Source organism: Anabas testudineus, chromosome 22 (genome assembly GCF_900324465.2).
Source record: "Anabas testudineus chromosome 22, fAnaTes1.2, whole genome shotgun sequence".
NCBI lineage: Eukaryota > Metazoa > Chordata > Actinopteri > Anabantiformes > Anabantidae > Anabas > Anabas testudineus.
This window is the reverse complement of record NC_046630.1, coordinates 7,897,809-7,912,318: the sequence shown is the minus strand read 5'-3', so window position 1 is coordinate 7,912,318 and position 14,510 is coordinate 7,897,809. Positions and strand designations below refer to the sequence as shown.

The 14,510-nt window shown below is 38.4% G+C and overlaps 1 protein-coding gene and 1 long non-coding RNA gene across 2 annotated transcripts; one reads left to right on the top strand and one right to left on the bottom strand.

The window, feature by feature from the left end:
* The first annotated feature begins 181 nt into the window (after nt 1–181).
* On the top strand, nt 182–12,864 carry LOC113148537 (serine/threonine-protein phosphatase PP1-beta catalytic subunit-like). The gene is made up of 8 exons (XM_026340260.1): nt 182–262; nt 3,933–4,064; nt 9,125–9,355; nt 9,435–9,539; nt 9,648–9,719; nt 10,070–10,221; nt 10,748–10,882; nt 10,989–12,864. Exons 1-8 carry the CDS (start codon nt 211–213, stop codon nt 11,091–11,093), a joined length of 984 nt encoding a protein of 327 aa, XP_026196045.1. The 5' UTR covers nt 182–210; the 3' UTR covers nt 11,094–12,864.
* Nucleotides 11,311–13,910, bottom strand: LOC113148538. Its single transcript, XR_003297444.1, has 4 exons — nt 13,827–13,910; nt 13,311–13,431; nt 12,972–13,201; nt 11,311–12,599 (listed from the first exon to the last, which is right to left on the bottom strand). It is a non-coding gene; the product is annotated as an uncharacterized LOC113148538 (long non-coding RNA).
* Nucleotides 13,911–14,510: the final 600 nt, after the last annotated feature.

The following is a 14,510-nucleotide window of genomic DNA, read 5'->3' as shown; positions in this document are numbered from 1 at the left end:
ACACTTGACTGTTATCATGTGTCCAAATGTAAAAACGGGAACATAACACGTAAGCTAGATAAGATGTGACACATGGAAAAGCAGAGAATAAACTACTTTGACGAACAGAAGTGGGGTGAAGGTGTCGTCGGCTGTTTTCTGGCCAACAGCGCCTCCTGGCGTCTTAAGGCGGAATCGAACCGGCGGACGCTGTGGAGCATCAGTTTGAAGATGGCGGAGGGTGAATTGAACGTGGACAGCCTCATCTCTCGGCTCCTGGAAGGTGAACACTCTTAATGGGGTCTTTAATATTAAACATAGATTGATAATGGCGTGCTTTAAGCTTGCTGTCAGATATATTGTGTAGCTAGCGCGGTTACCCTAGAAAACGCAGGTAAGCGTTAGCTAGTCGGGCTAACGTCAGTCAATCGTAACGGTGGATCCCTGCTAGCTTGTAGCTAACGTTACCGTTAGCTGGCCGTGTTTATAAACAGTGTCAGCGGTGAACGCCTACAATTCTCAGTCTGCTCACTAATAACTACCTTAGTCTTGGCAACTAATAGTATCGTGTCGTGGTCTTTACTTTGGTGTGTAATTAAACTTTCTGCCTTGTGTTTTTCGATCCTATTCTGGCTCCTTTATTTGCTAAATTATAAAGGGCTGGTGTGTATCGAGATGAAGGGGCTGGGACTCTCTCTCTATGCGTTTTAACATTCAAATAAAACAATAAAATAAATAATATTTTTTTTTATTCTAGCGTCGATGATTCTAGCTATCATGTAGATCTGATCTTTTTCATGAGCTTGGACACCGGTTTTCAGCAGCTCCCAGCCCTCGACATTGTTAATTGTCGCTTCGTATCCGTGTCACAAGTTGCATTTATAATATACTGTTGAGTTTCTAATGATGGGCTGGTTAATGTCACACAGTTGTGTAGGGAGCTAATCTGACAGATACAGCTGTAGGAATAGACCCTTATTGATATGTGGATGGATTAATGTAGGTCAGCTGGTATTGGAGGTCATTATCACCACATCATAAAGTATATATCTTTTAAGGTAGTATGATTTTATGGAGTTATTTAACCCCTGTTGCTCACTCCTCGCAGGGTTTGTGGGTGTGTATTAGTGGGCAGGTTGTTGTGATTCAGTGCACTCACACACACACACACAGGTGTGTGTGTGTTTGCAATGTGCAGGTGTATAACAGAGCACACACTGACGTCATTGCATATGAGAATAAGTGGTGGAATACTGATCATATCTAATGTTGAAGTATCTTCTTGTGTTGCTGTGTTCACAGTCACATTATTGTTTGCCTTCTCTGGCAAGAACATTTTCTCGGTGTGTGAACACCAGTTTTTCAGAGAGGAATCTGCAGGAATCTTTTTGTGCTGGCTGTCTACCTGCTTAAGGGAAGATGGAGAGTTTTCTGTCCCCCTGTCAGATCTCCTTTAAGTCAGACCAGACCGCTGAGGCAAACTTGGATGTCCTTGGCATACTTTCCACCAGTACCTGTGACTGTGTAGGTGGGATGAGATGCTATGCCATGCCATCACTGAAATGTTAGGATTTGATATTTATAGTAGTTGCTGGAAAATGCTGTCACACAGCAAGTGCCTTTTGTTTCTTGTAGTTTCCTTTCAAATGAGTTAGCACTGCTACCAAATGAAGATAAACAGAAAAATAAATAATACCACAGTATGTAATCAACTTCTTGCCATTGTTCCAATGTCAATCTCGAAAGAAAACCGCATTTGTAGTCTAACCCAGTCATGGTCATCAGTCATCTGATGGTTTGTGGTAATTGGTATTTGACAGCTTCTGACTTCAACTTGTGGCTGGACATTTTTCTCAGCTAGAGAAAGTTTGATTGTCTATACCTCCATTTTCTACAACACTCAGCTTGGACTGCAGTTACTTTTGGATTATTTAATAGATAATAATAACATTTAATATAAATTCAACTTGTGGACATGCTTGTTTATATATTTAATGGTTCCAACATCCCAAATATTAAGATTTAGTTACAGCCCTAGAGTCAACTATTTAATTTTGTTTCTCATGAATAGTTGTAGACGTTCAATGCTGATGCTCTGAACAGACATACCACACAGAGGCGTATCATTATTCAGTGGTAACTTTCTAAACCAGACAATTTTAAAGACAATTCAGTCTGTAGGTAAAGCCAGATAGAATAACACTGTAAAGGTATTTTCACATATTAACTTTGTCAGGACCAATTAGGTCTGGACATTGTGCAGGTTGTGCTTTCACACATGTAGCACACACACTGAGTCAAAAGCATTCTCACATGGGGAGAAACTCCACACAATCTCAGCAAGGGGCTTGGTCACCTGTGTAGAGTGTGTGGGAAGCAGAACATGACACAGCGGAGATCACGCTTCAACATTTCCTAGACTTTGTACTAGGGGTGCTTGCAGAAAGAATTGCGGGTCACCGCCAGGTTGTCTGTTTCTGACGTGTGTTCTCACATGCAGGTCATGCAGTTAATATCTAGATATGTTCAGACTTCGCACACAAATCATGATTTGGTTTATGATGTCAATGGTTCATTGTAGCCTTAGTCTTTCAGTGTTCTTAAGAACATAATCTGTTTTTAAAGTGCCAGCGTGTAGAAGTGTGAACAGTGAAGGGTTCAGTGGTAAAGCTGAGCTGGCTAAGCATCCACATTTAACTCAGTCAACTCTGAGGAGACCTAGCTGTTCACAGAAGAGCTCTATTTCTGCAATTTCATGCTTCACACTATACCCAGTCTATGGGTACGAAGCAGTACAAATGCAGTAAAATGATGATAAGGGCTATTTGTTGTATAAAGCAGCATTTAATTAAAGTTGTTGGAATAGAAATAATCATTCTTGGCAAATTTAAATTGGCATCTGTGAGGACCCATATTCCTCTGATTTACTTTCTTTTCTGAGATTTGGTTGGATCACGTGACTGAGACACTGATAGTGAGCCATTCTGAGTTCAGTCTGTAAATAAAGTTGTATGCACATATGTGTTTGTCTGCACAAATATGGGGCCAAAGCACTTTAAACATTTCTTACTAGTTAATCTATTTAGACCATTCCCTATTTGGAAATGAGGAAATGTGTCCTTTTAAAGAAAAAGGAGAAATGGGAAGGACTTAAACAAACTGGATCTCTGACTAATATGCATTAATTTCACCAGTTTTAGCAGTCCTATATTGGAGTATTCAGTGGGTGTCAGAATTTAAAGAAATACCAAAATGGTTAGGTATTACACAATTCTTAAGTCAAGGATTTGCTCACTTTTGTTTCTGTGGTCTGCTGTTCTACGTGCAGTGTTAATTATTTAATTTATTTATTTTTTTGCATTTCGTGAAACTAACATTCTATTCTAATGATTAAGCAGGTTGTTCTAATATAAATAAAAGCTTAAACATTTTTTTTTTAATAAAACTTATATATTTAAGCTTTTTGGGTAACATGGCAAGGAAGCAGTTTTTATATGCAGTATAATCTCGCTTTTCATATCTGTGGCTATTTCAACTGCTGAGTGTTTGCAACCCTCATTCCTTTTTTTATCGTTATAAATCTGCAACCAGAGCTGTGGCAGATCGCCAGAAAGTAGGTTTAAGCTAACAGTGCAACTTCACAGCCAGTAAACCCACACCACTGCTGAAGACGCAAGCTGCTCTCACAGTCTAAGCAGTAGATATCTTAAGTATGGCTGGTACTAAGCAGCTATAAGCTACAGATTCATGATGACATGAATCTGTAGCTTATAGCTTTAACATGACTTTTGCTTCTGCAGTAGATTGTTTTTGCCCTGTAGTGAAAAATTTATAAATCATGGCCTCTTTCTGATCAACTTTGCACTTTTGTGCGTTCCTGTTGCTGCTTCATAAACAAATAAAATGCTGATTAAAACTGATGACATTAACAGTGTCTTTTCTCCCCTCTTTAGTGCGGGGATGTCGCCCAGGGAAAATAGTTCAGATGACCGAGGCAGAGGTGAGGGGCCTCTGCATCAAATCCAGAGAGATCTTCCTCAGCCAGCCTATCCTCCTGGAGCTTGAGGCTCCCTTGAAGATCTGTGGTCAGTGTTTTACATTTCTGCATTGTCACCATGTCATTCTTAGTTTGGCTTGTTTATTTGCTTGTTTATCTTGCTTTTGGTCTCTTGTAACCATAGTACTGTGCAGTATCCTGGGACATTTCCTTTTCTACTGCATTTATTCTCTATAGTGCAACTGTGCATTTGTCTCTTTACATAATTTGACATGTTGCACTGCCATTGAGTAATTAATCAAAGTAAAGCTAACAACAGACAAGTAGTAGAGATAAAAATTGACGTATATAAAATAAGTACCCGTCAAGGAAGCCATTCACTTTTTAATATGCAAAATTAAAGGTCAGCGCTTTCAGCACTTACTTTTTCTATGGTCTGATAATTTATTGAAGTACTGTACACAACTTGAATGTTTACCTATAGCCCTTGACAAATGTCAAGCAACATAATTTTCATTTTCAAAATGCAACTCAAGCAGAAAGTGACATTCTGAATTTGAAGGATTGGTTGCACCAATGGCAAACTCCCACTCTGCAGAGCACAGCCCAGAGCAACAATTATTTCTTTGATGTAGCTCAGCGTTTACTTATGTAACAAGACCAGATAACACTCTGTGTGTGGGTCTGACCTCGCCTGGATCTTATATTAAGTCACTGTTACTCTGTTGACTCAGCTGCCTTGTGTACATTAGAGAAGGATACATGTTGGGAAACTGCACAGATAGACACAGTTTGTGTATCAGTGTCTTGTACACATAATACAGACAGAGTGAAGTAGAGGAAAGAAGCTTACATTTGCAAGTTAGCTTCTACTCAACAGTTAGGTAGCCACCACTATCTCTTGCTGGCTCCTGCACATCTCAGCACACTCCCACATACTTTATCTCCTGCCTGCAGCGTAGCACTGCAGCTGCAAACAACTCTGAACTGGGTAATGTATGTGCCAGTCCTCAAAAATACAGTGTACAAGCTCAGGCGTATTCTCAGTTAATTTGTAGCTCTCCTCTTCCCTCGCACACATTTACTTTGTGTGAGTGTAATTATGTAGGCCAAATATTCTATCAACATCAGGTGGAAATATCTGTATTTAAATTTAAATATAATGAAACATCAGACTGGATGTGGAGAGAGTGATGGTACTGATAAGTCTGATACAGTGACAGATACAGACCTAACTGTGGCACATGTTCATGAGTTTGATGTGGTGTTGTCACTGACTGAGATTTCTCTTTTACTTTCTTTATTCTTTTTCTGAACTTCTAACCCTAGGGGTATTACTTGCCTTAAACCCATGACTGTGTTGACAGGCTTTCGCAGCACCAGCAACAATCCAAAAGAGCAAAGACTGAATGCCTTTAATTATTTACTTAGGCAGGTTCAGCTCTCACGTGATAACCTTAATACCACTGGCACAATTTTCCCCAAGCCAGCAGCTCTGACATTGTTTTACTTTATTTATTAAAGCAGAATACAATAAACTTGTATTGTTTAAATACTTGCTAACAATGGTGTTTTTTTTGTTCAGTGATACAAATAGTAAAAATCAAACCCTCATTGTGAGGATGTGTTGGATAGCAATTTTATTAATAATATTATCTGAACAGATGATAATGATTAACATCACCTTGCAATCTCAGTGTAAAATTACCAAGGGACCTTACTGATTAAGGACAAAATGTAATTGATTTGTTAGCTTGTTAAATGCGCACCACAAACTATGCTTATTTGATTAGGTTTCAGATGAATAGGGTGTCTTTAATCATTTTCTGTCTACAAGTACTGATTGTAAATTTGCACAAACAGTTCAGATTGAGAGTGAAATGAAAACATTTTTGGAGACACTGACAGTTTTAATGCAAAAATAAAATAGGTGCCATAACCGGTTTTACTTGCTGTAGTAGTTCTTCCACTCCTTCCCCTGCTTCCCCTCCTTATGCACTTTTGATGGGAGTGGTAATCTTTCCATGAATATATACTGTATCTTGCAGAGTTTGTTTTAAGACAATATAACGCCCCAGTAGTCTGTGCATGACAAAGCAAATAGTTTTCTATTCTCTCTCTCACATTGTTGCATCCTTTTATTGCATGCAATCAATTTTGCACTGAAAATGCAGAAAGACATCTGCTCAATTTGATCAAATCGTTTGTTTTAAACATAAAGACTGTGGATTTTGCCCCCTATTGAAAGCTTATTAGGAAGAGATTTCATAATAGCTGATTTGAACAGGAGTAAGTAATGTAGAATGTTAGACTTGGAACAGGTTGATTGCAAGCTAGTCAGAGACACTAAACCCATAGAGGCCACAACAGGCTTTACATCACAGAACTTGATTGCTTTCTAAAAACGGCACACAAACCATGTGATACAGTGGCAAGAAAAAGTATGTGAATCTTTTGGGAGTATTAACAAATATAATAAACACAATTAATAATAACACAAAACAAATTCAGATCTTTTATTTGCCTTTAGAGTAGCCAGGTCAGAGCCCAGACCTCAATGTATCAGATTTAGATTTGTTATTTATTATTTTAGGCACACTATTTGTTAATACTCTTCACTTCAGAATCAGAATCAGATCGCATTTTATGAGAAATGAAGGCAGAAGACATGCTTTTTCTTGCCACTGTATGTTTTTAGACAATGAGAATTAGAGAGAAACACACAGTGAGCGAATAAAGCAAAACAAATACTTACTAATGTAGATACAGTAAATTATGTGTTAGTATGTCTCCAAAAGGTGATATTCATCTTAAATCATGCTCCTTTTCTGCATTTCAAATAGCATTTCAAAAACAATACTGCACATATTATTGTAATTTTATGACATGCGGTTCTGTTTTCTTTTTTTTTTTTGTTATTTGTGTGAAGTGTTTTCTTTGTTATTCAGTTAAAATCATGTTTGTGTGTGTCATGGTTTCTAGAACAGCAGAGGCAAACCATATTACAGTTATGGACAATCAGCAGTTTTCTGAGTGTATGCGTGTATTTGTTGTTTTCATTTTGAAATACGCTCGGAGCAGTATTATTTACTGTTCCTCACATCAGTGTCATATTTTTTTCTGTTGGTGCTTTTGAGCCAGCTGATTATCTGACTACAGAAGGTCATGCAACAGCTCACTTAATTACAGCTTGATTACTGAAGTAGTGTCCTAATGCTTGGCTAATACAGTATTAGGGCTGTTACATTGTGCATGTATAGTTTTGTTGTGTTGTGTTGTGTTGTTGGTTTAATTATTATTTACTATTAGCCCTTTCTTTCATAGCATAGTACCAAAGCAGCATGAATATGAATATTTCCTTGGCCAAGAAGACACGTTGTATTAAATGCACTGCCTTGTTTTGACATTTAAACTAACCTGAGGTTCACTACTCCGACTGTTTTCGACTTCAAAGCAACAGCCAATGGGAGGGTGACTTCTAACTCATTCACAGGAAGAAGGAGAAATAATGAAAACATTGAAAAAAGCAAAGGTTTAGAAATAGTTTAGTATGCCATGATTCAGAGAATTTGATTTTATGATCTAGTTTATCTAGGTTTGGCTACAGCTCGGCCGAAGTTATCCCTGAACTTACAAAGTTCACTCACCTCAGACTGTCTCTGTAGAGATTACAGTGTGTATTGCCATGTCTCTGCGTTTACCATTTAATCCGAATGTGGGTTCGTTCCTACATTTACTTTTATTTTTTTGAGCAAACTGCAGCATAAATGAGCAATGCTAATTGTTTATTGCTTCATGTCCACTTCTATTTTGCTGCAGGCACTTGGCAGAATGATTGTTCTCTGTGTGATGTCCTCTGTATTTACTCAGTCCTCTGTATTTATTTTGTTGTCCAGTTCCTGACTGCCAAGACCAAAAAAATCCGTGTTGTCCAGTGTTTTTATATGTTTTTATGTAGCATCTGTAGGTTTAATTGTTCCCAGATCTGAAACCAGTTTTAGCAGGATTAGGACTAGAGTTTAAATGTCGAATGTCCTAGAAGGTAAAATAATAAGGAGACATATTCAGATAAAGCTTGTAAAATTGTTAAATTGAAGTTTAGATATTACTAGTGTGATATATTTTTATTTATTTTTTCATTTTAAATTAATGCTCTAGATTCCAAGTTGGGGCTGTGCATACAGGGCAAAGAAAAGTATGTCGTACAAAACACAAAACAGCTGGCTAAACACAAGATGAACACTAACTATAAAACAAAGCTAGACATCAAGCATTCTAAACTATTCCTTTAATCATTCATTTGCATGGGAAAGTCCTAAGACCATCCTAGGACACAAATATAAGTATAGGCCTGTAGCCTTACAGGTTTGGTGCCAGTCGTGGTTTGCATTTTGGTGCTTAAATAACTGAAGGGCACCAGGAAATAAAAAAACATGCCAGCCACTCTCATGACTTCTGGTCATTTTAATCTCAAGGCCAGGCAGCTGCACAATTTAACAAGGCCTATTATTTCATTTTAATTTGTATTTGGTGCTATCTTATAATGAAGCATTACTATAAAAAGACTGTGGCACATGAATTTGCTTTCCGTTTTGGTTACAATAAAGCCTGTTATTATTGTCCTAGCCATTCTGGTGAAGCTCACTGCAGTCATCTGTGTCTGCAGCACTTAGCCCAAATTAGAGCAGCTCTTAGGTTGGTGCAAGAGGATATATAAAAGGAATCAGGTCTTGGTTAGGTGCTGAAGTGAGGCTCCCCAGTAGAGATCCAGTGCCTTGGTGAGAGCTCGGCCAGCTCATCACTGGCTGACACATGTCAAAGAGAGGAGTTGTTAAAATTAACATTAGTTTGTGTAGATGTGTGTCACTGCATCCTTCTATTTTTTGAAAAGTGTACTTTCCCTCCCCAACTCCCTGTAATAGCTCATTTAGTTTGTATCTTGGGGGCTGTTGCTGCAGTTCAATAAATGCAACAAGCATGGCCAAAGTCATAAAAACCTAGCAACCTGCATGTCGGTGTTCCTAAAATCAAAAAGCAGTACAATTTGCTTTCAATGTATCTTAAATGTTTTTCAGTGCTCTCCTTTAACATTTTTATGTCTGTCAGCCTGTGTACTTACTAACACTCATCTCACTCTCTTTTTTTTAGGTGATATTCATGGACAATACACAGATCTCCTGAGGCTGTTTGAGTATGGGGGCTTCCCTCCAGAGGCAAACTACCTTTTCCTTGGTGACTATGTTGACAGGGGGAAACAGTCCTTGGAAACCATCTGCCTTCTGTTGGCCTACAAGATTAAATATCCAGAGAACTTTTTCCTGCTCAGGGGCAACCATGAGTGTGCTTCCATCAACCGCATCTATGGATTCTATGATGAGTGTGAGTATTTCACACAAACGCAGGTGAAGCATGCAAAAATAAGCAGATTCTCATAGAATGTTTTCATGCACGCCACCAGGTAAGCGCAGGTTCAACATCAAGTTGTGGAAGACCTTCACTGACTGTTTTAACTGCCTCCCCATTGCTGCTATTATTGATGAGAAGATCTTCTGCTGCCATGGAGGTAAGGAAGATGTTGCGGTACTCATTTCCTCTGTCGTATGAAATATAATTTCTATGAATTCAGGATCCACACATTGGTCATTATTTGATCTTGTATTTTCCTTTTCAGGGCTATCGCCTGATTTGCAGTCAATGGAGCAGATTCGCAGGATTATGAGGCCAACAGATGTGCCAGATACAGGTCTGTGTGTGTTTGTGTGTGTGTGTGTGTCTGTGTGCATACTTACTGTAGGTACATGCTTGTACTTGATACTGAACATGTTCGCCCTTGTGGATTTGTCATTAAAATTTAGGTTTACTACCAGAATACCTTCTCCTGACTGAATGAGACTTTTTCAAATGTTGTACTGGCTATTTCCAATGTTTGTGCAAGTGTCTCCCTGGTTTAATCCCTGGTTTACATAGTGAAATAAAATAAAGGAACTGCCCTCACTGTTCCAATATATTTGGAGGAGAGTGTATGTCTGTGCTCCTCTTTTATCTGATTTTGGCTTCTCATCTCCATGTTTTGTCTCCATGTGTGTCTCTCAGGCCTGTTGTGTGACCTGTTGTGGTCAGACCCGGATAAAGATGTACAAGGCTGGGGAGAGAATGACCGCGGTGTGTCCTTCACCTTCGGGGCTGATGTTGTCAGCAAGTTCCTTAACCGCCATGACCTGGACCTCATCTGCAGAGCCCACCAGGTAATCATTAAGGCAAAGCCCAGGTGTGAGGAATATATACACGAAGCAGAGAGCAACTATTTGATCCTGTAGGGTTTCATTCCTAGGGACTTTTTTTGGTCATTGACATTAATGAGAGCTGACTCCTAGGTTGTTTATTTATTTATTTATTTATTTTATGTAATTTATTTAGCTGATAACACAGACCCCCAAGCACATATTAATAGACATTGTGCAACATTTAATATTATTTAGCAATTTATAATTATCAATCTAGTCACCTAGTTAACATCTTATATATCTATATAAACAAAACAAACAGCTAATTATATGATTCATAACTTGACTGACTAGCAGAATAGCTGCTGTTGTTAAGTACACTGCAGCTATTTTGGCTGGGCATTCTGCATTTCATATTGATTCAGGTGTAGGTGGATTTGTTGCACTCAACCTTGACAGCAACATTAGTTTCTAGGAAACTAGGTTAAAATCTGTCTTGGTATCGATTGCTGTAGGTGTAAGAGTAATGCCAGGTGTCTTCAAACAGGTTGTGGAGGATGGATATGAGTTCTTTGCCAAACGCCAACTGGTCACACTTTTCTCTGCTCCAAACTACTGTGGGGAGTTTGACAATGCAGGTGGCATGATGAGCGTTGATGAATCCCTCATGTGCTCTTTCCAGGTAAAGTTACAGACACATGCATTTATGAAAATAGTTTTAATATTTCACTCGTGATCTGAGAAACACATCCATGATGTCTCTGTTGATCTGTGTTTGCATCTTAAAGATCCTGAAGCCCTCAGAGAAGAAGGCCAAGTACCAGTACGGTGGTGTAAATTCTGGTCGGCCTGTCACCCCACCCCGCACCACCCAAGCTCCCAAGAAGAGGTGAACGTACTGCCTTGGTTCTCCCTCTTCTTCTCTCTTTGTCTGTCCTTGGTCTGCCACCATGGCAACCCCTGTAACTCCCCTGTATAGCGAAGATACAGGGCTTATCCTATTGCCTAAATCTTTCTCCTTTTTCTTCCCCATGCACCCACCCCAACTCCACTGACAGCTCTTTTCTTAATGTGTATGTGTACATAAACTTGCTGTGACCAATCTGTTTGTTTTTTTTTGGTTTGTTTTTTTGGCCTGTTTGTTGGTATTTTTTGATATTATTAACAAATAATCTTTTTGGTGGTATGCCATTTTGAGGTTTTCTGAGGTTCTGTGTTGTGAAAGGATATGCCTCCTCTGTGCAGAGGGGTGAAGTTAGTGAAATTAATTTTCAGTTTAACAAAACTAAACAGAGATTGAACATAGTTTTGCCTTGACCTTTTAAAAAACAGACGATCCTTCCAACTTAATTCAGTGAGAGTGAGATTTCCGTGCAGTGCTAAGTCCATAGACACAAATAACATCTCTTATATTCCAGTTTAACAGCTCTAACTCGTTATAGCATGTGCAGTGCACTTTGCGGTTGTTGTGCACATGAACATTTTATATGTTTATCCTTGGAAAAGTGTACCTCCCCATCAGTAGCAAAGAATGTGAGGAGACCGGCTTGAATGAAAATGTAGAGACTAAATCTGATCCTGCCGAGTGTGGACACGCTCTACCCGAACACAACGCCCTCTGGGCATCGATTCCTTCTCTCTGTTATGCCTCCCTGTGCCTCGACTCCACACCCACACAAAAACATGCTGCTTCTCCCACTGAGCTGGCATTGGCATTTTCCTGTGTCTATTCATTATTAGCTCACATCAAGATAATTTCCCCCATACACATCCTCTTTATTTCTAATGAAAGATGCTGAGAGGTTATTTTGTGCAAGTTCATGCAAAGGATTATAACTAATGAGTCACTTATGCTCAGTATTAAACGGAGTATTAAAAGTGCTTACAGAACTGTACTTGGCTAATCTGGGCTTTTGTGTGAAAAAGCGGGTTAGGATTGGAAATGTGTAACAGCACTGGCTGTGCCTGTCTAACTTATCAAAATGAGCCCTTACAATGTTAAAACAGGACCAGAGAGTGAAATAAATACAAAGTAAGCTTCACACGATGTTCCACGGTGTGTTTGTTTAGTGCTGTGTTCATAGAGCACACAGCAAACAACCATTCTTCCTATACATCACCCAGTCCGTTCAGGTGCACAACATGAAAACTGGTGGAGGGAGAAGTGGGTGGATGGACCCAGAAGGCTTTGCTGTTTGATAGCGATGCCATCTGGTGTACAAATACAGTATTACAGTGCAAAGTGGTACAAATCAAAAGAAAATTTTAAGCAACCAAGCTCAACATGAGCTTTTGAGCACATTTCCAGTGCGTTGTGTTGGAGGTACTTCAGTTGTCTGATTGTCTGAATTGATTGACTGATGAGCAGTTGGCCTGGTTAGCACTTCAGCTTCAGTCTACTGCAAAAGAGATGAAGTTGATGTTTTGTGAAAAAACAGTTGCATCTTTTTTTTTTTCTTGTTTCTTTTGGTTTTTTGCTTTGTGGTATTCCTCTATCTGTTGTACTACTTTGTTCTCTATTCACATAGTTTACTTTTTATTCACTTAATTTATTTCCTAATAATGATAACAAGAATACAATGAGGTGTTACCAAAAGCTGTTTTGCAATTTGTACAAGTTTGTTTGAAAGTCTTCAAATTCAATAAAAGGGATGGAAAGGAAAATTATCGTCGTGTGTTTATGTGTTAGCCTGAATGTATGTCTCTGTCAAGAATATACACACAGAATATATCTAAGAACTGAAAGTAGAGGAGCACTTTATTTTTGTTACCATTGTTTTTATGTGCGCCTTCTTCTGAATGGGCCCTGCAGACGCCTCTTAGCCCAGTTAAAAAGCTTCTTCATCGGCACTGAATACATCCAGAGTATCACTGGCAGAAGAAGGCATGGGATCCCCATGTGGAGGTGAGACAAGATCCAAACAAAGATGATCCACAGACCCACTTTTAGAAAGAGGAAGGTGTAGTAAAGGATTCTTTGCGACCTGAATGTGGACTTTTGCTATGAAAAGAAAGAAGTTTGTTATTATTATTCACTAGATTTGATGAGATTATTTGTGCCAAAAACATTATGTGTTAGGTTTGCGAACTAATAGCTGGTCTTGCCTAACCTGTAATCTATCCACATTCTCTGCTTCTGCTATCATTTCATTGCTGTTGTCAGGCTTCCTTTTCTCCGTTCTACGCCCAGATGACTTTTGTGGCTGTGGCTCTTCCATTGTCAGTGTGAGTCTTAAAAATAATGTTGGGGTTTAAGCATTTCAGACAACTATTAAAAACTGTCAACAGAACGTTTAAAATAAATAGAAGCTCTTAAATTTAAAAGCTAGTAGTCATAAATATCCAAAGCTCAATTACATATTATTCAGAATGAGAATTTAAAAAGAAAACAACATTTTAAAATGTGTTTAAGTATGTTTCCTTGCTGCAGGGCTTCTATTTACAACACTTCCCTTTGAATATCTAAATATGTACGTTGCTCACTTTCCCCTAACGTTGACATACCAATAACACACAACATTAACAGAATTATACACAGAAGAATTTCTCTTGGTATAACTAATGCGACTACATTGCAGCATCTGTTTATCTGTCTCTCTGATATTTTTGCAATGTGTTTTACTTACATGTAGAAAGATTTTACCCAATGAGCGAGACGGTTGTTAGTTTTTGATGGTTAAGCAAACATCACAGAATACATTTGAAACCAGAATGTTTATTTTTGAAATAGAAAGTTTATATAATAATATTCTCTAAACATCTAAATGCTATATGAAATACATTGGTTTAAGAAGGTCCTGAACATTACTCACAATAACAACAATGTGAAGACCTACTGCAATTGTTACTAATCATTGTGCTCATCCCACAGACCGTCTTATATGCAGTTCTTGGATGTGTTTTCAATATATTAATTATAGTTTCAATTACTTTAGTTACATATTGCTGTGTAGCTTGTGATTTTTGACATCATAATATATTTTGTGCTATTATACAAAAAGTAATTAGTAACAATAGTTAGCAAACAAACTGTGAAGTAAAAGTACAATATTCACATCTGAATAGTTGTAAAGTCGATTGGTTGAAGAAGCAGAAAATTGAACGTAGAAAGGAAGTAGAATAAAGGACTTTAGTCGTTTTTTATTGCACACATTTGCAGTTCTGTTCAAGGTAAAATTTAATATCTAACACTGAACAGAATCTACCCTTGACCTTCTTTTTCATGTAATTCACCTCCACAAACGAAAGGGGGCGACACGCGTCTCTCTGAACGACTTCAAACGTCTTCTTTGCCTGTTGTTGACTAAACA

Excerpts from the sequence above, each read along its gene's own strand:
- LOC113148537 (XM_026340260.1), top strand. The coding sequence starts at position 211 with ATGGCGGAGGGTGAATTGAACGTGGACAGCCTCATCTCTCGGCTCCTG. Across the intron at positions 9,356-9,434 it reads CTATGGATTCTATGATGAGT|GTAAGCGCAGGTTCAACATC; the intron begins GTGAGTATTTCA and ends GCACGCCACCAG. Across the intron at positions 9,720-10,069 it reads AACAGATGTGCCAGATACAG|GCCTGTTGTGTGACCTGTTG; the intron begins GTCTGTGTGTGT and ends TGTGTCTCTCAG.